The 24,452-nt window shown below is 41.3% G+C and overlaps 1 protein-coding gene across 4 annotated transcripts in view; it reads left to right on the plus strand.

Annotated features, from left to right (window-relative positions):
• The window catches only part of MYT1L (myelin transcription factor 1 like), a 161,194-nt gene that overhangs the window by 43,992 nt on the left and 92,750 nt on the right, over positions 1-24,452 (plus strand). For 3 of the 4 annotated variants that reach the window (XM_058550695.1, XM_058550696.1, XM_058550694.1), the window contains exons 5-10: positions 5,169-6,140; positions 10,638-10,772; positions 15,522-15,612; positions 17,349-17,456; positions 21,168-21,379; positions 24,350-24,352. In XM_058550695.1, coding sequence (XP_058406678.1) covers positions 5,169-6,140; positions 10,638-10,772; positions 15,522-15,612; positions 17,349-17,456; positions 21,168-21,379; positions 24,350-24,352 — 1,521 coding nt within the window. Of the gene's footprint in view, positions 1-5,168; positions 6,147-10,637; positions 10,773-15,521; positions 15,613-17,348; positions 17,457-21,167; positions 21,380-24,349; positions 24,353-24,452 lie in introns of all 4 variants that reach the window. The other variant, XM_058550693.1, reaches the window with a different exon arrangement.

Genomic DNA, 24,452 nt, shown 5'->3' on the forward strand with positions numbered 1-24,452 from the left:
CTTCCCACATACTCAATTCCCTCACACTTTCCAGGAATCTGCTGTTATGAACCCACCCTCTCTTAAATATCAGTCCAAGATTTTCCAATTTCCTAATCTCCTTTCCACAGAATGGACCTAAACTCTGTTAGTTAGGAACCTAGTAGATGAGGGGCTAACTAAGCTGACAATCCCAGCTTGACAAGTTTCAATGGCTGGTATTATAACCAAATCCTCAAATCATACAAACAATGTGCAAGATGAATGCAAAAAACAACCACCACCTTCTGCATGGTAGACAGGTGGGAATCATATATCAACAAGGAGCTAGAGGTCCAGCTGGAACCAGTCTGGAAGGAGCCTCTGGGTTCCTTGTTGGTGAGAGCCGTGGAGGTCTTGTTGCTGTTGGATTAGAGGCCGTGCTGTGCCCAGAATCCCAGGAGGGCATTCCTGCTCTGTCACTTACCAGCAGTGTGACATGGAGAAATCATTCACGTCTCTGGGGATCTGTACTGCCATCTCTAAGAGGGAATAGTAGGTGCCCCGCACCTCTCTCATAGGGTCATTGTGGGCATGAAGTGAGGACAGACAGCCATGTGCCGGGAGACTATGTTGGCTATTATTCTGTGCACACTAATTTCACATACTCAACACGGGAGCATCTGTGCTGCACTATTCATGTGATATGGTATATGCAATGATTGCCACTTTTTCATCTTTCCTATAGTTACAATGGCTGTTAAAACACCATTATCTTTTTTTTAGAATCTAATATGTTATCACATTTCTGTATTTACAAGTCAAAAATGAATTTTGATATTCATTTATTTCTATAATCAAAAAAGATATACCCATCTAATGCCATTTGAAATGGTGGCCTTTCATTACTTGGAAAGCCTTGGACTCTTAGACCATGTCTCCTACAACCTAGTAAAGTCTAGAGTAATTTCCAAGTAGTAGTATCTCTTCTATCTGTTTGTTTTCCTATGTTTTTTTAAAAATCGGTTGTATATTTGCTTGCCCATGGCCTATTTTAATGGCTAGAAAGAACAACAGGAACACAATCAGGACTAGACATTGAAGGAAACAAAAGTTGAGTCTCAGACATATTTTTTAAAGACAGAACAGTAAAAAGCCGGTGCTTGTATTTATAAAGTTATAATCCACAGAGTTCTAACCACATCAAATTCTAGCCCTGAAGATAGAGAAAAAACAACCTCCCTGACTACATTTTTTTGTTTAAGAATTTCTTCTGGTTTTCTAATTGTAACTGTTGAGCATAAATTGTCTATAACAATATGACTCAAAGGAAATAAAATTGAGACCTACAACTTTTCATACAGCTCACGTAAGATTCAAAACTATGCATATAATAGCAACAAAAATTAGGTTTGTAATTGGCTGATGGAAATGTCAAAAGGGCACATGGACTTAGCCACCAAGCTGCCTCTGCTTTCTGGGCTCAATTTCCTGACCTGGAAGTAGCTGGACCGGGTCATCTCTCATTTCCCCCTTGGCGTGAAAGTTCTGTGAGTTTGCCTCAACAGTGAAACCCCGGCTGGCGCCCACCAGCCAGTGACTCCTCCTCATGTCTGTCACCGTGCAGCTCCACTGGAGGACAGGCTTAGAGCAGAAAACTACAAAAAGAAGGCTGAGGTCCTTTGGTCTCTTTAAACCTCTATCTAAATTGCTGTGCTCTTTTATTTAAAATGTGAGCTTGTATTTTAAAATAATTTTCTGGTAAAATGCTTTATTTCATCACAAGTACATTCTCCCTATTTGATAGAACATTGATCACATGAAGAGCTAATCCAATCGACTCCTTTATTTCCTGTTGTTGGAATATTCAGTCTGTGGACAGTCGGTACCACATTGTTAATCCCTGACTGGCCGGAAAATTCTGGTCCTTTTCCCATGGCCCACTTCCACATGTGGTCCGTTTCATTATTAGCCTCAGCAAAAACATAACTAGATGGGCAAATTTCCTGAAAACGCAAAACCAGAGATGGACTTCTAAAAGCTCACTGTAGGTGACTTTGAATTCTGGAGGAAGCCAATGCGTAGTAGCTATTTAGAACCTGCTTGTTGACCGGCTGACTGACTGTTCCCCTCCGTTAGCCCACAGGACTGAGAGTTGACTTTATTTCACATGTATGTTGAAATAGTCAAATACCAGTAACTTGAGACATTCCATCAACCTACCAGGGTTTTCAGCCACTCGTGCCATTTCACCAGCCGTTTCTACATTTACTGCGAAGGTCATACAGCCTCAGACGACGCTGAACATTGGTAACCTGGAAGGAGAGCCAAGCCTTGCAGGAGGCTGTGTAGTCAAAGGCTAATACATTTCCCTTGCCTGTTCCAGATTTCTTCTACAAATAGGCTGATTTCCTCAGCATCCACTCTGTAGGCCGATGACCACATGATGGGACTAGCCCCCACCTGCTCAGAGTGCTTTCGCTGTGTCTTTACACAGCACATCCTGGTCACACAATTCCTGTAGGAGGTCTCTGAAGGAGGCCAGGCCTAGGTCACCAGCATCATGCAACTAGTAAGCAGCAACGGAGTGACCAGACCGGGTTATCTGACTTCTACTTTCACTTTCATTCTGAGATGAATGCAAAGCCGTGTGCAAGTCTGCTTTTGCTGTACTCACCACTACAATCCAAAGCCAGAAGGTATGTTGGAGGCGGCCTTGCTCTCCCACTTTTTAGATGGTAAAGGAACCCCTTCTCAGCTTTTTCTCAGCCTCCCTCCCCTGAGGCTGTGAGGCTGTGTGAAGAAGTGTGTCCATCTTTGTTTTAATCTTCTTTTGGGGAAAGTAACTTATGAATCGAGTCGGGAGATGAATAGGTTTCTGATGATCAATAGGCAAGACATATTCCTTAACTGTGTCATGCAGAGGGGAATGTGGGGAGCTCAGAAATAACAGCAAAAGCCATTTCCTATCTGGGACAAATGAACTGAAGAGAATCCTGAGATTTAGAATGTGGAGAGTTAACTAGATCATGTTCATAACAACTCTGGTAGGAAGGAGAAGAGCTTCATAAAACGTGGATCCTTGTCAAATTCCACATGCAGCCTTGTTGTGGTTTTACAAGGCGCAAGGACATGACACAGGTGTTTTCTTTTCTTGTTCACCACTGTCATTAATCTTCCCCTTTTCCAAGTTCTTCAGGATGCCATGATGCATTTCACAAGAGAAAGTTAAGAGAAAAATCATGAAAATAATAAATCTTACCCGACTGTGGTTTCTTCTTTGACTCAACTTTCAAAATGCTTCAAGATGTAGCATGTGTTTTCCTGTTTTCAAACCATAACTTATAAATTCATCTCGTGGTTGGTTCTTTGTAGGTAGAGTGGTGCTGGCTATCAAAAATCACCAGATGTTGTGTGGAGGTAATGTTCCTGGTTATCCAGAAGCTGCTTCTCTATTCACAGCCCATGAATATAAACATCAAAGTGCATAAATTGAGAGGAGAATATTACTTTTATATTTTCAAAAATTCATTAAAACAGGATTGCCTTCAATTCTTAAAGGCTTAAGCCCTAGGCCAGTGGCATAGTGTGCATTTTAGATGAATACTTGCACAGCGTTTCTGATGGCATTCACTGGTTTGATTTTCTCTCTCTTGATGCTCTTTGGAGATATGTGTGTCCTTGCGCTAAGGAAATTGCTTGATAGGAATTATCCCGAAGACTGACAACCTTTGTTTCATACAGTTAGTGATGCTCTATGACTAATATATGGCAAATTTGATTTGCTGATGTTTATTAAAAGATGTGTTCAATTTTAAAAATTTGTTGGTTCTTTGTATGGGCTAGCAAGGATATTCTTTCCTGCTGTTGATATGTTGATGTCCAAACCTTTTTCACCAACAAAAGCCTTTTCTGAAGGGACAACACAAAATCCATAAAGAAAACACTGGGGGCATCCTGACTCAGCTCTTAGTCAACAGGTATTTTCTGCTAATCAATATATCTCATTTCTTCAGCTCATTAATAAACTTTAAAAACTCTTACTCTGGTTCACAGATGTGACAATGGCATGCAGTTAACCAAATTCAATCTGAGGGCCGGGGGGGGAAGGGGAATACCTTTGAGAATCCATTTATAATTATCTATATTTGCAATTTATGTGATAGCAATTATGTAGCATTGTGAAGAGAAATGACATAGCCCAAATATTCCTTTAGTGTTAAAAAGGATACATTTCAGATGAAACCTAGGGGTTTTATATAATTTTTAATGTGGTCTTTTTTTCAACAAGTTTTCCTAAATACTTTTTTGAGATTGGATGTGATGTTTATTCACGCATTATTTCTACCAGCTCACCAAAATTTCCCTAGGCTATGAGGTGGATGAATGTAAGACGCTGTGTCAAATTACAGCTGCATTGTATGTGTTACAATCCATACTGGTTTTTATAGGCATTTGGTCACTGCATACTTTTTCCCTCCCACTCTCTCAAACCTGCTGAGATACATATATAGGAATTAAGTTCATCAGATTTAGTTCTAAACTTTTACTATGGCATTCCTGTTGCTTCACTGTGAATCACGATAAATTGTCTCTAAGGTAGAAAATTCAAAATAACTCTTAATTCAGCCCAAATACGTGCTTCTGATATTGAAGGCCCAACGTAGGCGGCGTCCCTGCGTGATTCCTCAACAACCTGAGGCTTTCTTCTGTCTTGCCTGAGCATCTCTGTGAAAACAAACAATTTAAAAGCAATTGCTAGGAGCATCTGTGTAAGAGTTGGCAACAAGTAAAGGGCATGAACTCTTAGAAAGCCTATTGATATGATGCATGTAATTCTTATCCATCTGGTTGGGCTGTAAATAAAGCCAATGAAGAAAATAAGACATTCTTAAAATTTAGAAGTAATAAAAAATTCATATTTTAAAATTATATTTACAATATATACCGGTTTATTTTAAGGTTAGTTAAGGAAATTAAGAGTTTATAGCAACTATTTTAAATGGCCTCCTGTGTTTTTAGCACAATCCATTTTCCTTGTGTCAACACTGTCAGCGGAGCTGCAAGTGGGACTTGAGGCTCTGTTAGGTGATGAACAGGGTTTGACTTACAGTTAACGTGCTATCCATACTGTTGCAACTAAACTTCAAGTGCTAGCCATTTTTTTTCTTTTCTTTTCTTTTTTTGTCCTTGTTTTATTTTCTTTGCAGAAGACCATCAAATGAATTGTCACAATACTCGAATAATGCAGGATGCAGAAAAGGATGATAACAATAATGATGAGTATGACAATTACGACGAGCTGGTGGCCAAGTCCTTGTTGAATCTTGGTAAGATTGCCGAGGATGCAGCATACCGGGCCAGGACTGAGTCAGAAATGAACAGCAATACCTCCAATAGTCTGGAAGACGATAGTGACAAAAATGAAAACTTGGGTCGGAAAAGCGAGTTAAGTCTAGACTTAGACAGTGATGTCGTTAGAGAAACGGTGGACTCCCTTAAATTATTAGCACAAGGACATGGTGTGGTGCTCGCTGAAAACATGAATGACAGAAATTATGTAGACACTATGTCACAGCAAGATAATAGAAACATGAATTATGTAATGTTGGGGAAGCCCATGAACAATGGACTCATGGAAAAAATGGTGGAGGAGAGCGATGAGGAGGTGTGTCTGAGCAGTTTGGAGTGCTTGAGGAATCAGTGCTTTGACCTGGCCAGGAAACTGAGTGAGACGAACCCGCAGGAGAGGAACCAACAGCAAAACATGAACATCCGCCAGCATGTCCGGCAAGAGGATGACTTCCCGGGAAGAACGCCCGACAGGAACTACTCTGACATGATGAACCTGATGAGGCTAGAGGAGCAGTTGAGTCCCAGATCGAGAACTTTCTCCAGCTGTGCAAAGGAGGATGGGTATCATGAAAGAGATGACGATACCACCTCCGTGAACTCGGACAGGTCCGAGGAAGTGTTTGACATGACCAAGGGAAACTTGACCCTTCTTGAGAAAGCCATTGCTTTGGAAACTGAAAGAGCAAAGGCCATGAGGGAGAAGATGGCAATGGAAGCTGGGAGGCGTGACAACATGAGGTCATACGAGGAGCAGTCGCCAAGACAACTCCCCGGGGAGGAGAGAAAACCTAAATCCAGTGACAGCCATGTCAAAAAGCCATACTATGGTAAAGGTAATATTTCTACCTAACGTAAGTTGCCTTGTGAAACATGAGCTAGACTAAAAGATGTCAATTATAGTCTACAACTAAAGTATGCATCACACTAAATTATATCCCTAACGCATATTTCTTAGAGTGGATTCCAGAATTATATTTTGTGATTATGTTTCTGAAGAGCAAATAAAATATTTGTCTGAGAAATACACAAAGCAGTTCAATGTCATATTATCAGAGCAGATAACTAATATGATATTTCAATGGAAAATGCATGCCTTGGAAAGAGAAGCTTAGAGCGCAAACACGTCATGTGACAGATAATATTAGGATGAACTTGTATTCTTGTAAATGAACCACAATCTTTGTGGAGGGCAAGGGGGTATGTAACAATTAGTCAATCAGGGATGAAACACGTATTTTATAAATTGGAATGGGTAGGTGGCATCATAATTTTATACAATTATCATCAAATGACAGTTATTGATGAAACCTCCCCAACAGAAAACATCCCTGATAGAAATTGAAAAGTAATGGAATGACCAATAACATAAGACAAGGGCAGTGACTGTGCATTAATTATCTTAAGACAGGAAGTGATGGGAGCCATTTGATATGCAAGGCACGCTATGTCCGAGGCAGAGATCAATAGTAATTTCTTTAGTATATTCATTCCCTCTCGCTGATTCCATTGCATTGTGGAGCAGTTATGGTGCTTACTTTATTATAAAACACTCAAAACCATCCAATATAATAGTTTTAACCAGATTTTCATTTATGAAATATGTGGGCACACATTTGCATATATCTATATATTCAATCACATACATATGTAGTCAATGTATCTAATATGTGTATATATATTTCCAACCTGAATGATTGGCTTCATGTTTGCAGTAAAAACCATGTCCACTTTCCCTATGAGGCTGGTTATAATTTAACCTCATGTAGAACCTTGCCATTGCGGATATCTCAATTACAAGACTCTTAAAACTAAGTAAGAAGCAATTTCAAGAATGAAATTGATGATTCCTTAAATCCCTCCATATTAGTATCGAAAAAGATTTTCCGTTTTGCATGTTAATCTATTCCTTATGAATACTGAGTTTCCTCACTGCGGATCTGGTAATGAGGTCCAGGAATTTGGTTTGAAAATCAGTTGCTGTATAAACTTCAAAAGATCAGAAGAACTATTTTTTCTGTTGTGACATAGGTGTGTATTCTCCTCTCAATGTGTGCACATAACTCTCACGGTGAGTTGGGCACCACGATGACCAAATCTCAATTGGAGACGAGCCTTAGCCAGAAGCCCTTTGTCCTTGATTTGGCAAGTGTTGAGCGCTGACCGTCGTTTCGGTGATGCAGGTGCAGGCTAGACCCTCGTGAGGTGCGCGTGTGAGGAAGGGGCTGCTTCTTCAAGGCAGAGGAGTCCAGCTCCTCTGGACTGGACTCCTGGAAGGAAGCATCGGGCGTGCTGTGAAGACTATGAAATGTGGCATACGTGTTTATAACTATAGTACAATCTGTCAGGAATTTTTAGTTGGATATTTGAGAATCATATAGGAACTAAATATTTTTAGGAAGCAACAGTGTCGTTTCTCATAGGATTGCTCAGTTGGACAAATACACGTTAGGCTTATTTTTCAGAATTCTGTAGAGTGGATTTCATGATGGAGTCTTGGCATTGAGAAATGCAGTGATCTACTACGGAAACCTTCGGGCTCCTTCTGCATTGCAGATTCTTTGTTGTTGTGCCTTCTTTGGTTTCTGTGGTTCCTTTATACCCAGCGGCTTTCTGTAAATTTTGACTCATTTTGTTTTGTTATTGTTGTTTTGTTTTATTTTGTTTTTTGCAAGAAATGGAATTCAAACCACTTGTTTCCCCTAAATAAATGGGGCCAAGGTTGGGAATGAACAGTAAAAACTGAGATGTGCTTTTTCCCTGAAATAGGGAAAGGGTTGGGGATTTGGACTTTCCAAATGAGTTGGAAAGCATTCATTTCTACCTCTTCCCAGTTTTTCCACATCTTCTTCCTCTGATCAAAGCTCATTTCTGTTTCTTATCAACGTGTTCCACATCGTTCCCAAGTTTCTTTTGAAGAACCAAATAAATAAAACCAAGCAGGGACACCAAAGTAGGGTAAAGAGATTAATGCCCTCCTTATTAAAAAAAATTATGTGGTATCTTACCAATGTGGCCAATGGACAGTTCCTACAACCACATAGTGGATCAACAGTCTCTATTTTCAGCTTCTCTGTTATTTTATTAAAGATGGAGAGAACACTCTTAACAATTCTCATTTGTACACAATCTTCTCAAAATGATTTAAATTATTAATGAGTAACCTTTCCAAAATCATAAGCTAAAGCAAAATTTATCGCGAATCTCCTCTATCTTTCTTCTTCTCAAGAATCTACTCCAAAGGGAGTAAACAAGCAGGCTAAACCTAGGGCACAATTATTTTTATAGACATTGTTGCAAGGTTTTCTGTTGACTTGTTGGTCTGTTTGCTTGGTTGTTTTGTGTTTTCTTGAATGTTTGCTTTCAGGATGAGTTGGGATTTCCAGAACTAGGAAAGCAAGGGAGGTAATGGTGAAGGCAAACACCGTCCCACCTCCACCGGGATTCATGCATCGAGAGGAGACTATGCCCTTGTTGTCTTCCAAAAACTGAGAGTTTGAGCCACTTTGTTTTCATGTAAATCTGTACTTAACTTCAGAACATTTTCAAAATCTGTGAAATAATATAATTTGTTAGGGAATTGTAAGTGTCCTGATGAAAAAGAGTCATTTAATGATTAATAATAATTTACTTTTTTGTCCTTTGAGTCATTTATATCTAGCTTATGATTTTAAACTATATCTCTAGTTTTGATTTTAAATAATATTTTCCTTTAAAACCGTTACAGTGCACTTACTATTTTATATTTATGTTAATTAAATTGTACCAATATTATTATGAAATTACTCAAAAGGGAATAAAATGCTAGTCTTTTAGTTTGCATGTGTAAGAGAAGCTCCAATAAGATATTTAGAAATTGAAATCACAACAATACAGTTTTAGATTTGTTTTCAGACATTAGTGTCTATAAATAATGGTAGGAAGTAGCTGACAGTTGTATCTAGATATTTCCCTCAACACCAGCACTGGTTTAGGAGATTACAGGTCCTGAAAGACATTATGTAGAATAAAATGCTAACTAAAAAAGAGAAGAAGGGGCTTTTTCTATAAACATAAAAGTGTTTCTATATTCCTGTGTGTCCCTTGTCTATTTCAAGTTCACATGAATGACTTAAGAAGAAAGTCCATAAGAGTTAAAAAAAATTTTAAACCAAGCTTTTTCTTGATATAAAATAAATTCTTAACCAAAAGTAAAATTTATATTTTCTAGCAACCATGATTGGCCTGATTAATGAGATATCAATATAAAAATATTAAACCCCTGCAGAAATTTTAACGATAGCATTCCCTGGACCAAATCAGAGTAGTCACTATCTATTGATAATCTGTGCAACTGGTTTTCAAAAACTGGCTCAAAAATAGTGTTTCGCACACTTGTATTACTAATTGGTCTGAGCTTTATCTTAGAAATATTTTCTGGAGTTATTTTCTGCACGTGTATGAACTGTGGTCAATTCTGGACATAGAAATAATTTTATTAGCAATATCATTCATTTCTGGCATCTGACATTCAAGTTTTGACCGAATGTCTGCTCTGTTGCTCCCTTGACTGGTATTGCAGAGAGCGGGCAGGGCTGTATGAAACCATCTCCTCTTAATTTTGTGTATGCATGCACAGCATTAACGAGCCTTCCTCTGGTTCCAAGTACAGATGAAGAAATCAAAACAAATGGTTGCTTCAGCAGCTTCTGACACATTTTTGATTGCACATCACCTCTGTCAGGTGGGATCTCCCCCACTTTGGTCATCTGCTTACAGTGCCTTCTGAGAGTTCAGCTGATTTCAGAGAAGTACTGAATTGGAATGCTAAGGAACGGTGTTGCAAGAGAATAACTTTCAACACCAGTAAAATTTTGCAGCTTATAGTGTATACGATCAGAGCACTCAATACAAAAGAAATTCCGTTAAAGAGTATTTGAATGGCATTATGTTCCCTGGTTGAATTTCACACAGCGATTGCTGGAGGATCATGGTAAAGTTTTGTTCTCTGAGAAGGTCACTGTCTCATCATTATTTATGTTGATTTCTTTGAGAAACACAGCTTATCATGTAACACACGGGAAAACAATCAAGATTTAAGGTTGGGATAGGCTTTTTTTTCTTTAGTATAGAAAGTAAAATATTTTACAGTTCATGATTATACTGTTTAAGGTCAAAAATTCACCCAAAATCAGAGTACTACCTATGTAAAAGTCTGATGCCACAGCCTGTCCCCTGACACCTGCTTTATTTCTTTATTTATCAAGGTCTCTTCAGATTGTTAAATAATCACGTTTGTCTTCAATGGGTAAAAAATTCATTCTCTTGACACCTGTTGTCGCTTTTAGATCCCTCGAGAGCAGAAAAGAAAGAGAGCAAGTGTCCAACCCCGGGGTGCGATGGAACTGGCCACGTAACGGGGCTTTATCCGCATCACCGCAGTCTGTCCGGATGCCCGCACAAAGATAGGGTCCCTCCAGAAAGTAAGTCTGTGTTTCTCCAATCCCCTTGGGAGCACACACACCTGTGACTCTGTTTACTTCATCCCTCTTGCCTTTGTCATTTCCATCTATGGCTCAAGTGAAACCTTATTTAACCAGCCCCTTCTTGTCCTGATGGGTAACTCACTCAGCATTCACGGGCCCATCAAGGCCTCTCCTCCAGCGTGCAGTGTTTTCTTGGTATCATTCCTGCTAGATCTGCCCTAGAACAGTAGCACACCATGCAGTATTTCTTCTCGCAGCATGGCCCCGAGCGGGCAGGCCTGGGCTCTAGCCCTTGTTTCATCTCTGACTTGCTCTGTGACCTCAGGCACATCACTCCTCTCCTTCTGTCCTCACAAAGTATAGAATGGAATTTAGATAGCCTCTAAAATTTCCTTTCAAGCACTAAACTGCTAGGAATCCCTGAGAAAAAAGACCTTGAGCTGTTTTTTCCCAATTATCTGAACTGCAATATATTTGTGAATCAATATTATATTTATATTTTATTACATTTTACTTGTAAAGTCTGTTTTATATCATAGTTGTCCCAACATTTCTACACAATAAAATCTTAAATAAAGAGATTTAAGTCAGTGGGTTTTGATCTTATACATTCTTTTAAACTAGTTAGGTTCTGAGACTATGCAATGAATCTATGAAAACAACTAAATTTCTTTAAGAACTGAAATGATGTACACCTTTTTTTGTTTATCTTTCTCTCAGCATATCAAGTGTGCCAGCTATTTAAATACCATTAGAATTGATTGCTCAGGAAAAAGGCATATTTTCAGAAATGACTCTGTGAGGTTAAGATCCTGACTTTGAGTCTGAGATGTGTTAAGGATTGCCCTCATTATCTAAGACACGGTTTCTAGTGGGGAAAAGGTCACAGTTTGGCTTGAGATATGACAAGATGACCAGTGGATTGTTTAGAGGAACTTTTAAGGATAGTTCCATTAAAACGGCTAACTTGGGAATACCTGGGAAGCAAATCTGTCAAAACAAGGAAAAGTTCATAATAGTAGTTGAAGCTTAGAAAACAGGTTTAGCTGAACATTTTCAGGTGAAATATTTTCAGGAGCTATTGTGGTTCCAGGTTTTCAAGTGGCTACTGAAAAATAGTAAACCCACGTTTCTTGTAACTGTCCGGTGAACAGACTTGGAGAGTTGGTTAAATAGACAGATTCGAGTGAGTGGCTCTTCCTCCGTGTGTTACATGAGCAGGGAGACAGCATGGTTTAACTGCCACAGTTTCATTTCTGAATACACTCGCCGTGTTGGGTGCTCAGTGTACACTCAGAAAACACTGACTCCTTTAATCCCCAGTAAGCCCTGCAGGGTGGTATCACCCTGTTATTTACATGAGGAAAATGAGAAGCAGATGCTATCATCCTTCTCTTTCCAGGGATTGGCACAGTGCCTGGCATATTGAAGACACTCAATATTTTTTAAACTAATCTGAGCAGGTACTAACTTGTCTAGACAGATAGCTGAGCTAAGATCTAAATCCACATCTGTTGGAATCCCAAACCTGTTTCTACTGAGACCTGGGTTTGGTATTCCAGTCTTGGCCCTAACAAGTTGTGTGACAAGGGGCATGTCACACACTCTGTACTGCATTTTCCTCATCTACAAAATGAGGCATTAGCACCGAACACTAATGTCTTAGGAAAAAAGAGCTGCTTTATGCAATTTTTCTTTAAGGCATATGTTTTCACCTTCAAAGTAGAGTATCAGATCCTTTTCATGGCTGAGAAATCCTCCTGACTGCATATTTTCACAGAAAAAGTCTAAATGTAGCAGAAATAAGACCGTGTTCTGACAAGCTGTGTGTTGTCAGTGCTTATACAAACCACAGGTCAGATCACACCTGTTCTCACCTTCACCCGTGAGGAAGTGGGAGCTCGGCTCTGACAACACTCTTACAAAGGCCTTCCAGAGCATCTGTAGAAAATCCTTTCTAAATATTTACTCATGTATAATTCTTTATAATACCATAAAAATGTAAAAAAAAATTAGACTCCACAGAGGGCATGTCTTTTTTTTTTTTTTTTTTTTAGTTTTTTCTGGGCTAGCTCTCCTAATCATCATTTCTGTTCAGTTGAAATTAATAAAGTAGTCTGCACCCCCAGTTTGCAATACAGTGTTGAAACACAGGACACACACTGAATGAGACACAGTGCTGGGCCTCCAAGTGCTCCCAACCTAGCTGAGAAGGGGGCATGCACACAGGACAGAAAGCAACCCTCACGTGATGGTGTTTCAACAGCATGCTGCGAACACATTTCTGAGACAACAGGGATGGTGACTTCCCTGGGGACCTATAGGCTTCACTTAGGTCACATTTTAGCTGGTCCCATGTGAGAGAGAAGCTGCCATACTAGTCCACGTGAGAAATCACGGCGTGAAGGAGGCAGCGGTGGTGGGAAGGGAAAACCTGGGCCAGATTCAAGAAACCTTCCAAACACAGGCTGGCAGGAGTTGAAGACCATTATAGATGATACAGAGAAGAAAGGGAGGCAGATTGAGATGACGCCAAGGATTTTCGCACTGGTCAATGGTAAGGAGGATGATGCCAATAATAGATGTAGTGGATTGAGAAATAGGGCCACATCTAATCAGGGAACCATGACTTGGATTTTTCCAATTTAATTGGAAGTGCTGTATGATAGTCCCAGCAGGCTGTTGGGAGGAGGGATCTGAAGAGCTGGAGAAGGTCAGATGCACAGGTGGCTATCTGGATCTATCCTCTGAGCAGTGTTAGTAGAATCTGAGAATGAAATTGGCCAGAGAGGAGGCATAAAGCAAGAATGAACAGGAGCCAAAAATGGGAGGTTTGGAGGTCAGTGTGTAGAAAGATGAAGAGAGGCAGGTGGAGAGAAGTCAGAGGGACCAAGGAGAGGATGGTATTTCTGCAAAGGTCCCACATATGAAGGGGATGCCTGAGAAAGAAGTCCAAAGTAATCTTGGACAAAGAAGTCTAAGAGAAGGGAGAAAAGAGGTCATTGAGTCTATTGAACAAAAGCCTGCTGTTGACAACTAGGAGAAAGACATGAGAACTAAGAATAGGAGCCATACATGCTGCAGAAGTTTAATAAATATGCATGGGGTTGAGGAAATAGAGGTAGAGTGTAGACAAAGGATGTCCAAAAGATTCCATCTCAAGTGTGGGTCCCAGCTGACGATGGTTAGGAAGGATTCCTTGTCTCCACTTAGCAGGAGAGAGAGGAAAGGCCAATTTGAGATCTATACCATAGACAAGCATGGAAAGTGTTTGCTTTCTCCAGGGAAGATTTTATATTTGAAAAGTTTAGCATAAAAGGAAAGGAAAGATGTATATTAATTTGAGAGGGAAGCTGTATCACGGGAAGGGTTTGTGTGATGTTATAAAAGGATGATAGGAAAATAGTAAAGAATAAAGAATGAATGACGTAGGTAACTCAAGACCCTGATAGAAAGGGAAGATGACAGGTGAGAGAGCAGCCTGAAGAGCTCACTTGGCCGGGATAGTGGGGGGCACTCCCTCCTCTGAGACAGGAGAGCAAAGATGCAGGGAGCTGTGCCTAGACTCCCCAGAGAGGGGAAGGGAAGACCTCCTGAAAGCCCACTCCAGCCAGTTCTCAACACAAAATGAGCCGAAAGTCGACTCTCCATTGTTTGACTGCCATTTATGGAGCATCGACCGTATGTAAGGACGAGGCAGGAGCTATGAGAGCTGTCAAGATGAAACCAAAATGGACTTGGTTTTTAAGGAACCGACCAGGAGTGAGGAACTAAGATGTGGACTCAAGTAATAATGACATCATGTGGAGGTAGCATGTGGATTGTAGGGAAAAGAGAGATTGTTCCAGAGAAGGAGCAGAATTATAGAAAATACAATTTTCATGGTCTTCCATGTTCATCTGGCATTAGGGAAACCTCACTGGCAGGGAAAGCTCCAACAGTCCCCAGGTCTCGGGTGTATGGTCAGTTGTGCTGGGGTCAGTGTTGGGGTCAATTCTCTTGACTTTCCACCAGCACTTCTCATCCCCACTAGCCTTCCCCCACAGTCCAGAGCAGTGGCATGTTCACTGAGGACCAGGAAAGAGAGGGTATGCCGACGGTCCATCACCACCACGGGGTAAATTTAATGGCTGTCTCCTGACAGCAGCAGGGAGCTTCCTTCACCTTGAAGACCATGTCGTGATGTCTCCCACTTGTTACTTTCACAGGTGAACTGCGTAGCACTTACCATTCTAGCTCATTCCATTTGAAGAATAATAAAGTACTTAATTCCTAGATGAAAAGTCATTATTCAATTCATTTTATTTAAAAATAAGGTTTGGGGTTCTCTCTTCACCCATGACCACTACACCTTCATAATACTGTGTGTTTCCAAAGCATAGGCATGTTTTAAGAATTACTCCTCTACGTGCTGTTACATGGCTAATCAACCCTCAGTGCTTATGTATGGGAGACCTACCAGGGGCCTTTGCTTTCCTATCCCATCCGGAACAGTTCAGTTATCATGTGCTCCAACCTCCACGGCTCCCCGTCCACGCACCCTGCTTTGCATGCCAATTAGAGTAAGGTTGAGACAACCTCCTTTTTCTTCCTACCTGTGTTTCCCTGACCATGCCCATCACAAATGTTTGTAGGACTGTCTGTTGTAAACTAACGCAGCCTCTGTTAAAATGATTGCATATTCTTGTATTCAGACCATTTCTATGTTTTAATGCTGGGCTGTTTTCTCTGCCTCTCCTTGTCAAGTTCTTGCCATGCATGAAAATGTTCTCAAGTGTCCTACTCCGGGCTGCACAGGGCGAGGGCATGTAAATAGCAACAGGAACTCGCACAGAAGGTAAGCAAAGTTCTCCTGCATTCTGCGCTGCAGGGAAGGCAGTTCCCTGACAGCCATGTTCCCACAACCTCAAGAGGGAGTGCATGCCCCTGCACACACCTCCATCCTGCCCCAGGAGACAGAGGCCCTCAGGCCATGGCTTCCAGAGAATGGAGAGTGCTGTCGCATAGAGCATGGGAAAGTCAGATGCTTAAACCCCTTTTTCGCAGGTTGAATTTTTTTAGCTGTCTCACCCACTTGTCATGATGGGGTAACAGTCCCATGAAAGGTGCCGTCCTTGGGGTAATATCTAAAGATGGAACCATGATCATTTGCAATGACTAGAAGGAATGCAGTAAAGGCTCCATTATCCCTGAGGGGTGAAGAGGAGCTGTCCTGTGCGCCTTGTACAGAACGGAATTAGAATATAGTGAGACTGTATGGTGTATGACTTAACTCTGCTGCCCCCTTGACACTCTGCTGAAAGCCCCCGTCACCAGTGTGGGCATCATCAGAATACTAGCAGATGTCCAAGAGCGCTGCTTGGGGAAGATTTGGCATGACAATGTGCCAGGCAAATAGACTTCTCCTGGACTATTGCTGTAAATAAGCATGCTCAGAATCACACTTTCAAATTCCAATTCTCTTTTTCTGTCATATTCTGACTTTTACTAAGTTTCTTATATCGGATATTTTTTTTCAGTAGTGGAAAAGTGATTCTGTTAAGAATTGTCTTATAGCCTATAGTTTGAGCTTCATAAGCTCATGTAAAATTATATCTAAATGGAGGAAACTGTTACGAGTCTCACTTTAATTTTTGCTTGTCTGACTGGTAAATTTGGTTACTTGTGTCAAATTTATAATGAAACAAATCACAACCCAGTGCCTGTCAGAGATCTTGCTGGGCTTCATCTGCAGAAGGAGGAAACGATCAATTGATCGGGAAAGCTCATGCTGAGGACTCTTCGATACAGTGTTTACAGGCTCAGCTCCTTCCCCAAGTCTTCGCACAATCGTATATTTTTGAGACGTTACACTACATGGAGTAAGCATCTGCACTTATGTGCAGATATACATACTGATAGACAAAGAGCAGACACCAGGATTTCATGAAAAATAAGCTCAAACACAAGAACCAATCTGTTGTCTCTTCCATAAATATGTAGTTGCAAAAAACATTGTAGGGGACTCCCAGAGGTTCTTTTGCTTTCTCTTCCACTTTCCTTTCTCTTCCTGGGGAGGAGGCAAACAGACTGCCCAGACACAAGCCAAAGCACCACCGTCAGCAGCGCTCGGGGGATCAGCTTAGAGCTCCATCTTCTGGTGCCAACCAGAGAGCTCTCTTTTCTTGGGCTTTTTAGAAACTCGCCCTGCCCAAGTAGTTAATTCCTCGTCTCCAGAAACAGTGAACATCCGGGAATGGAATCTGTGTCTAAAATTTTAACTAGCTCACGATCTCTTGAATGTCACAGAATTTGTCTTGCTCTCGTGGGAAATGACCGAGTGTGCTTTATACACGGCATGGCCATCAGCCATGTCTACTGGAGACCAAGAGGAAAACATGCAAGCTGCAAACGGTTATTTCTCCCTCTCCCCGTTCATCCCACCAGGAAAGCCCACGACAGGTTTGGGAACCTGTTCCACAGTCTCTTTGTGCTGACAAAGGGAGAGGAGGGGAGAGGAGGATTGGGTCAGTGTGCTGTGAAGCCAGCACACTTAATTGAGGAGACAATTAAATTCCCTTTCTGTAATTCTAGCCTCTCTGGATGCCCTATTGCTGCAGCAGAGAAATTGGCAAAGGCCCAAGAGAAACACCAGAGCTGTGATGTGTCCAAGTCCAACCAGGCCTCAGACCGAGTGCTAAGGTACAGAACATGGAGTGTGTCATTTCACGAGATCCATGTAGAGCCAGGCCCAGCACACCCAGGCGCTCAAGACTCTGGGTGTGATGGATGGTCATGCTTAGTGACAGGAATGAAGGTAATGCTGGTACAGTTCAAAGATGATCCCCGTCCTGGGAGCCAAGACCTGAGCCCACCCCTCACTCCGTCCTGGGGGCTGTGTGAGGGCAGGAGGTCCCTTCGCCTCCCCGGGTTTTCATTGACTCATTGTAAGTTTTTAATGAGAGAAGTGGATGAAATTGTTTCTGGTTCTCTTTCTGGCTCTGATATTTCGTGATTCTATGAATGCCAGATGAAAAGTAAGCTTTAAAAATTAATGAGTTGCCCAAAGTAATTTTATCTTAATTTGGAAGAGAGAGCATAACACCACCCCACAGGATGGTGTTAATGTTTCTGAAAGTGTCAGGGTGGTGGGAGCACCACCGTGCATGGACAGGGAGGCTCCCATGTGAAAGCACCAAAGCTGCTGTCCTTTGATCCTCAGCCGCCCTGAGAGGCAGGCGGGAGGAGGTGCGATTACCCCCACTTGACAAGCGAGAAGACCAGAGTGCAGAGAGGTTAAAGGATTTACCTGAAACCACTAATCACTGAATGTTAGAATGGGAAAGACCTCAAATATCGTCTGTCTGGTTCAGCCCACTGTTTTTTTAAGTATAGCCAAGAATGATTATTGGGAGAGGCAGTGGAGGAAGAAACCCACATTTCCACAGCCCTCACATCAACTTTCATTTCTGCACGTCCCATTCCAACCCTCCTCCATGTGACAACAGTGACGATCATCTATCTTCTGCCTTTCTGTCAACATCATACGGAAACACACTTCCATGTCTACATAGGAATCATAATTGTCATCTTAACTGCAACATATGTTCTACTGGGAACTAGGTTGATTCCAACTTCTACTATTGAAGAGAGAGGAATAAGAACACACACACAATCTTGCTTCTGTTAGATTATTTCTTTGGGATAAATCACTTGGAAAAAATCACTAGGCAGACAATATGAATACCTCTTTGGTTTTGTTGTGTATTATTTCACAGGTTTCCGAAAGGATTTTACCACAGTCATTAAACTCCCTTTTATCCCTCAATAGAAAAATTGAAATCTTTATAGAAAATGAGAAATATTTAAATAGACAAAAATAAGAAAATAAAAACCATCTATGATCCTACCATTCAGAGATAAACCCTCACTAAAGTTTGGTGTGCATTCTTCTAGATTTTTCTGTGAATGGCTGTTAACAATCTAACACGCCCCCAATGGGCCTGTAACTCACTCATCTCACAGAAGATAGGACTGACACCAAGTAATGACAGGACTTCCCTGAGGGTCCTCCCGCAGCCCTCTGTTAGTTATTGACAGCATGAGAACTCTCCCTAAAAACCCCTCGGGCTATGTACATTTGTGAAAGAATGATTATTAACCAAAGGAGATTTTGAGGAAAGTTAGAGAGGAATTGAGGCTGAAGCCTTCTGTTAATTTCCCTTGCCTACTTTGGCCAGACCCCCAGAGAGCTAGAAAGATCCCGGGGCCCGCCCACTCCTTGAAAAGCCACCAGGGTAACGGTGCTCCATTTCCTCCAGTCAGTACCGAGCGTGCATTCCAGGGAAAAGCCCCATTGGAGCTGAGATGGACAAGATAACATCCATAATTGCAAACATCACCCTGTTCAGACACAAGCCTCCATTCTGATATGGAGCCTGAAACAAAAGCCTTTTACGTTGCTCCTGTGGCTTCATAGCCTAGGATCCCTTTCTCTGGGTGGATACAATGGAAAACCACATCAAATGACAACAAAACAGAAGACTATGGGCCAATAATTGTGCATCTACAAACAATTTTCTTTACCTATGTCTGGGTGGGTGTGTGGAGGTAGGGTGGGACAGGGCCAGCCCAGGTCGTGTGGACTTCTGGCTCTCTAAGGAGGAGCTTGAACTCCAGCTGGTGCATTGGCCTCTCCTGCAGGGCTCTTCGTGCTGTCCAGATCCCAACCACACACCTCGGGCACTGAAGTCCCAGTTATGAGCAAGGTCTGAAGGCCCTGGTCTCCGCTGGGGCACCTTTGTAATCCCCACCGTGTCTCCATGCAGAGGATGCTCATTCAGCAGGGAAAGGAAAGAGAGAGGAAAGAAGGAAAGAGAAAAATAGTTTAAACCTACAACCATTTAACTAATTAAGATTTTAAGTCTTTAAGTAGATTGTCCAACAGGAACCTAAGACTTAAGTAAGTGCTTCCAGTCCTGTCCAAAGTTTTCATCTCCTTAGCCGCGCCCTGGCTTGCAGACCTCATCACAACATCCGTCTTGTCATCAGGCCTTGCCTTCTTCCTGATGCCTCTGCTCCAGTCCTCCCTCCTTCTGAGCTGGTCCTAGTCTTTTGAACGCTTAGGGAATATGCCTGCCCTGGCCCAAACTCTTTGGCCTTGCCTACTAGGCAAACGAACAGATTCCCAATCTGGTCCCAAGCGCCCAGATCTCCTGCTGTTCCCCAAAGATGCTCCTCACTTCCCTGCTCCTCAGCTTTCGACTTTGTAGTTTCTTTTCCTGCAATGCTTTCCCACCCCACTCTGGATCTTAACCTTAACAATTTTACCCATTCTACAAAGCCTACTTAGAACTCTACCCTCTCCATTAAAACTGAACTGAATCTCATAGCCAGAAGTGATCTCTCTTCCCCAGAATTCTCATCGCAGATGGACTCTGAAAATATTATCACATTCGACATGATCTTTGAAGGCAAGGCCAAGGGTGTTATTTATTCATTCACCCTCCATATGGTAAAATGCCTCAAATAATAGACATTTAACTAATTGTTACATTACTTTGTCCATCTGACAAAAAGTAAATAGGCTAAACTAATGAAATCAAAATAAACGTGTGAGTGATTTTGTCAATAAAGATGTTCACAAGAAGGAAGTCGGTGAAGGTTTAAGGAAACCCTCTGCACAGCTTTTCTGTAAGTCTAAAATTATTTCCAAAAAAAGTTTAAAAATTCTACCGATGAGATAGATAAATAGATGGACACACACATACACACACAAAACAAGATAAAATATTAATGAATGAATAATAATTGAGTGTGCCTCCATTTAAATATTTTATTCCAAAGTCTAGAAAAATGAATGCCTGCTAGGTATAAATATTAAAAGTATATGATAATATTTGTCAAAATACGTTATTCCATGTTCCATTTTATTGTCCAGATAGATAAATTTTTGTCTAGTTTCATCTCAGTCTATGTCCCCAAGAGGATTTGTTTCATTTCCTCTTATATTTTTAAGGGAAATATCTTATTAGCTCACTTCATTGTATGTAATTCTTACTCTTTGAAACCACTGCAAAAGAAAGTGCATGGGAGTGAGAGTCTTTCCCATCCTCATATCTCATTCTTCATCAAGCTTACCAAAACTCTGAAAAAGAAAAGAAAAAAGGGAAAAAAGTTAAATATTTTTGTCCTTTTTATTGCCAAAGTTGACATTTAGGTAGATAACTTATTTGATGCTATATAATTACAGCACACTTGGTCTTTTCTCGGAAAAATAGAATTGTGATTTTAGTGCAATGTTCAGACTCCATAATGCAGTTAAGGAACAAAATGCTCTAATATTAACATGAACCATATCTTATCCACAGCTACAAGAAAGCAAGCTGTCAACTGTTTCTTGTTTGCTTCCAGGCCAATGTGCTTTGTAAAGCAGCTCGAGATCCCTCACTACGGCTACAGAAACAACGTCCCTACGACCACACCTCGCTCCAACCTGGCCAAAGAGCTGGAGAAATATTCCAAGACTTCCTTTGAATACAACAGTTACGACAGCCATACTTATGGCAAGCGGGCCATAGCTCCCAAGGTGCAAACCAGGGATATATCCCCCAAAGGATATGATGGTAGGAGGTGCACACTCTTATACATGAGAGTCACGCTTGCCGTTAATGATGTTGTTGTTGTGTATATCCGTTTCCTACAAACTGGTCGAGCATGTGGTCACTTGATGGGCACCAAAGAAAAGCAGCCCATAGCACGGGCTTGTTTGCCTAAAGCCCCAGGTTCACACAGGTATGGGTGAATAGGAGCCTGTAGGAGGGAGGGAGATGCTCTTCCCTCAGTACTCCCAAAGCAACACACTCTGGCCGCTTGCAGAATGTGGGGACAGACAACCATTGGCTCATCTACTTCATGCTGTTGCTAAGACACTGTCCTTATCTTTATAAACTTCCTTTAACAGATGGCCCCAACACAGATAAAACCGGGAGAACCAGTAGTAGCACACTGAAGTTTTTGGCTTTTTTGAGAAGCTCTGCATTTCCACAGTGTTATCCACCTTGGATGCACATTAGATTCGTCTGGGAAGATTTTAAAAATTCTGATGCCCAGGCTGTACCCAGACCAATTAAATCAGAATCCCTGGGGGTACTCCCTGTGCAGTGGCATTTTTTAAAAGTTACCAATGATTCTAATGTGCAGCCAAGGGCAGACAACTTCTGCTGATGTCACCCAGCTCTTTCCAGTGGGCTTGGACCCTGGTCTGTTCTCCGGCTGGGGAGTGGAGCCCGGGAACGCCACCCGTTGTGACATAACTTTGTTACGGGCTGTACTCATGGCTACCACGGCATCCACAATAAAGCAGAACTTATGAAACAAAACACTCCGTGCTCCACAGGAAAATGAGTTTATTTTCCCTCATGTGAATTTGAACCCACTGCCAGGGGTGTAAACTAGTCCCCATTTCATCACAGAGCTGACTTGGTAAGTAGTTGAACAATCGAGGGGAAGACTGCATGTCTCTGATTTTACTTATTTATCTAACCACGTGTTGACTTTAAATTCTAGGAGATATGACTTAGTTGGCAAATTTTACCAGTTGGGATGTGAGTTGTATAAGTTTTGATGATTTAAAAGTCTTATCTTGGTGTTCTCTAGCACAGGCAAGGAGATAGGTTTTTAAAGATCTTCAAGCTACTCTCTGAAAAAGATATTTAGTTAAAATCACAGCACACAAAAAAATCCATTTGAATTGAATGCTTGGGGAGTTCTGAAACCTTTTTACAACTCAGTATGAGTGGCTACACATCTTTCTAAGTTATGTTAGTCATTCTTTGCCTTAATAACAATTAATTTATGTAGTGAGTGAAATTTAATATTTCTTTGGTGTATCACATATAGATTATCCTTGCGTGAATCAATTCTTAATGTATAGGAAAAAAGATGTAAATGGAAAAAAGGAAGTGGCTTAGGATATAACAGAAAATAATTATTTTCACTTCATTTATTTTGTAATAATAATTTGCCAATTTCAGATTTTGTTATAATTTCATTTATCGGATTGCAAATGAAGGAGCAAAAGAAATGGAATTTGTGTAATTAAGGATTCTGCTTATATGATGTCCAATTCATGGACATGTCACAGTGATCTGACGAGGACTTGCACTGATGTTCATTTTCACACACCTCTTCATTGCTGTTGTTCCGTGTGGTCCGATTTCCTCAGCCTTGTTGTTGTGGTCAGCCTCTGGGTAAAGTCGTGACCAGTAGAGCACGTCTTCATGGTTACAGTTGCCATTTAGCAGATTAGAAGTTAAACCAAGTTGGGTCTCTTCTCAGCTCTTCTGTTTAGGAGCTGTATAATATTGGACAAATTAATCTTGCTGTGCGTTAGTTTCCTCAAGAGCAGAGTGGTAGTAGTAGTGTGTATCCTGCTGCCTCAGAGGGCTGTTGTGAAGGTCAGTTGATAACTCTAAAGAGGTGAACAAATATATGGTAATAATTGGCATTAACTCTCACCCACCCAGAAAAAAATACCAGTTGTGAGAACCTTAGGCAGAGCCATGCTCTTCAGCTGACCCACAAGAAAACAAGAATACGTAACAAAAACTTCAATGGTAGGTCTTCAAGAAACTAAGAAAAAAGGAAAAGCAGCCTTTTACCACAGTATACTGAAAAGAAAATCGTTGACTCCATTTCTCTTCCACTGGACTCATCTGACAGATTTTTAAAACATCGTGGAAAGTGCCCACTAAGGATGAGATTGGCTGAGTCAGGTTTCTCGATGGGGTGTGAGCTGAGAGGAGCCATTTCTGTGCCTGAGTATCAGGTGGTAGACACCACGGAGTGACTGCATTCTGCTTCAGGTGCACAAAGAATCAGTCATTGCTCCTAAAAAAAGACAGTGAAATGAGTCTGTTGTGGGGAAGAAGCATAATGCTTGGGAGCAAGGAGCAGCACCCTGGAGATGCTGAACAGGATAGAGAAGTGGGATCCTTCTCCCCAGGCTCTGGATATCATCCCTACATCCCACCGACTGTTATCAAGTAGATCACGATTGAGATCAAACATTGATTTAACCACCTGCATCCTTCCAGGCACTCACTGGTTGCTATTTATCTGTCTGTCTGTCTGTCTGTCTGTCTGTCTATCGATGTATCCATGCTGTCTATCCATCCATCCACCTATCCATCCATCCACCCATCTACCTATCCATTCATCTAGCTATCATCTATCTATTATCTATGTATCTATCTGTCTATCTATCTATTTATCCATTCATCCATCCATCCATCCATCCATCTATCTATTATCTATCTATCTACACTTTCCCTCTTGATAAGAAGTTTCAAGGAAGAGATTGCAAATAAATAGAAGATAGTGAAACTCGTACTCTGCGTGGTGAAGCAAGGAATCCATTCTGCCTGGAGGAAATAGCATAAGATTTACCAAAGTGGCCAATTTTAAATTTGATCATGAAGCTTGAGTAGAAATTACATGGTGGCAGGAAACCCATGGGTTAGTGGGAACTGCCAGTGGGCTGGTGAGGCTGGACTTGAGACACATGAGAGGAGGGACAGGGGATAGCTATGGAGATGGTGAGGAAATGGCTCTGCGTCATCTGCCACGCAGAGGAGTTTGGACACTCTCCTGTCACATGCAGGAAATGATGAAGGATGGGAAGGTGGGAAAGAACAG

The sequence above is a fragment of the Diceros bicornis genome, chromosome 12 (assembly GCF_020826845.1).
Source record: "Diceros bicornis minor isolate mBicDic1 chromosome 12, mDicBic1.mat.cur, whole genome shotgun sequence".
Lineage (NCBI taxonomy): Eukaryota > Metazoa > Chordata > Mammalia > Perissodactyla > Rhinocerotidae > Diceros > Diceros bicornis.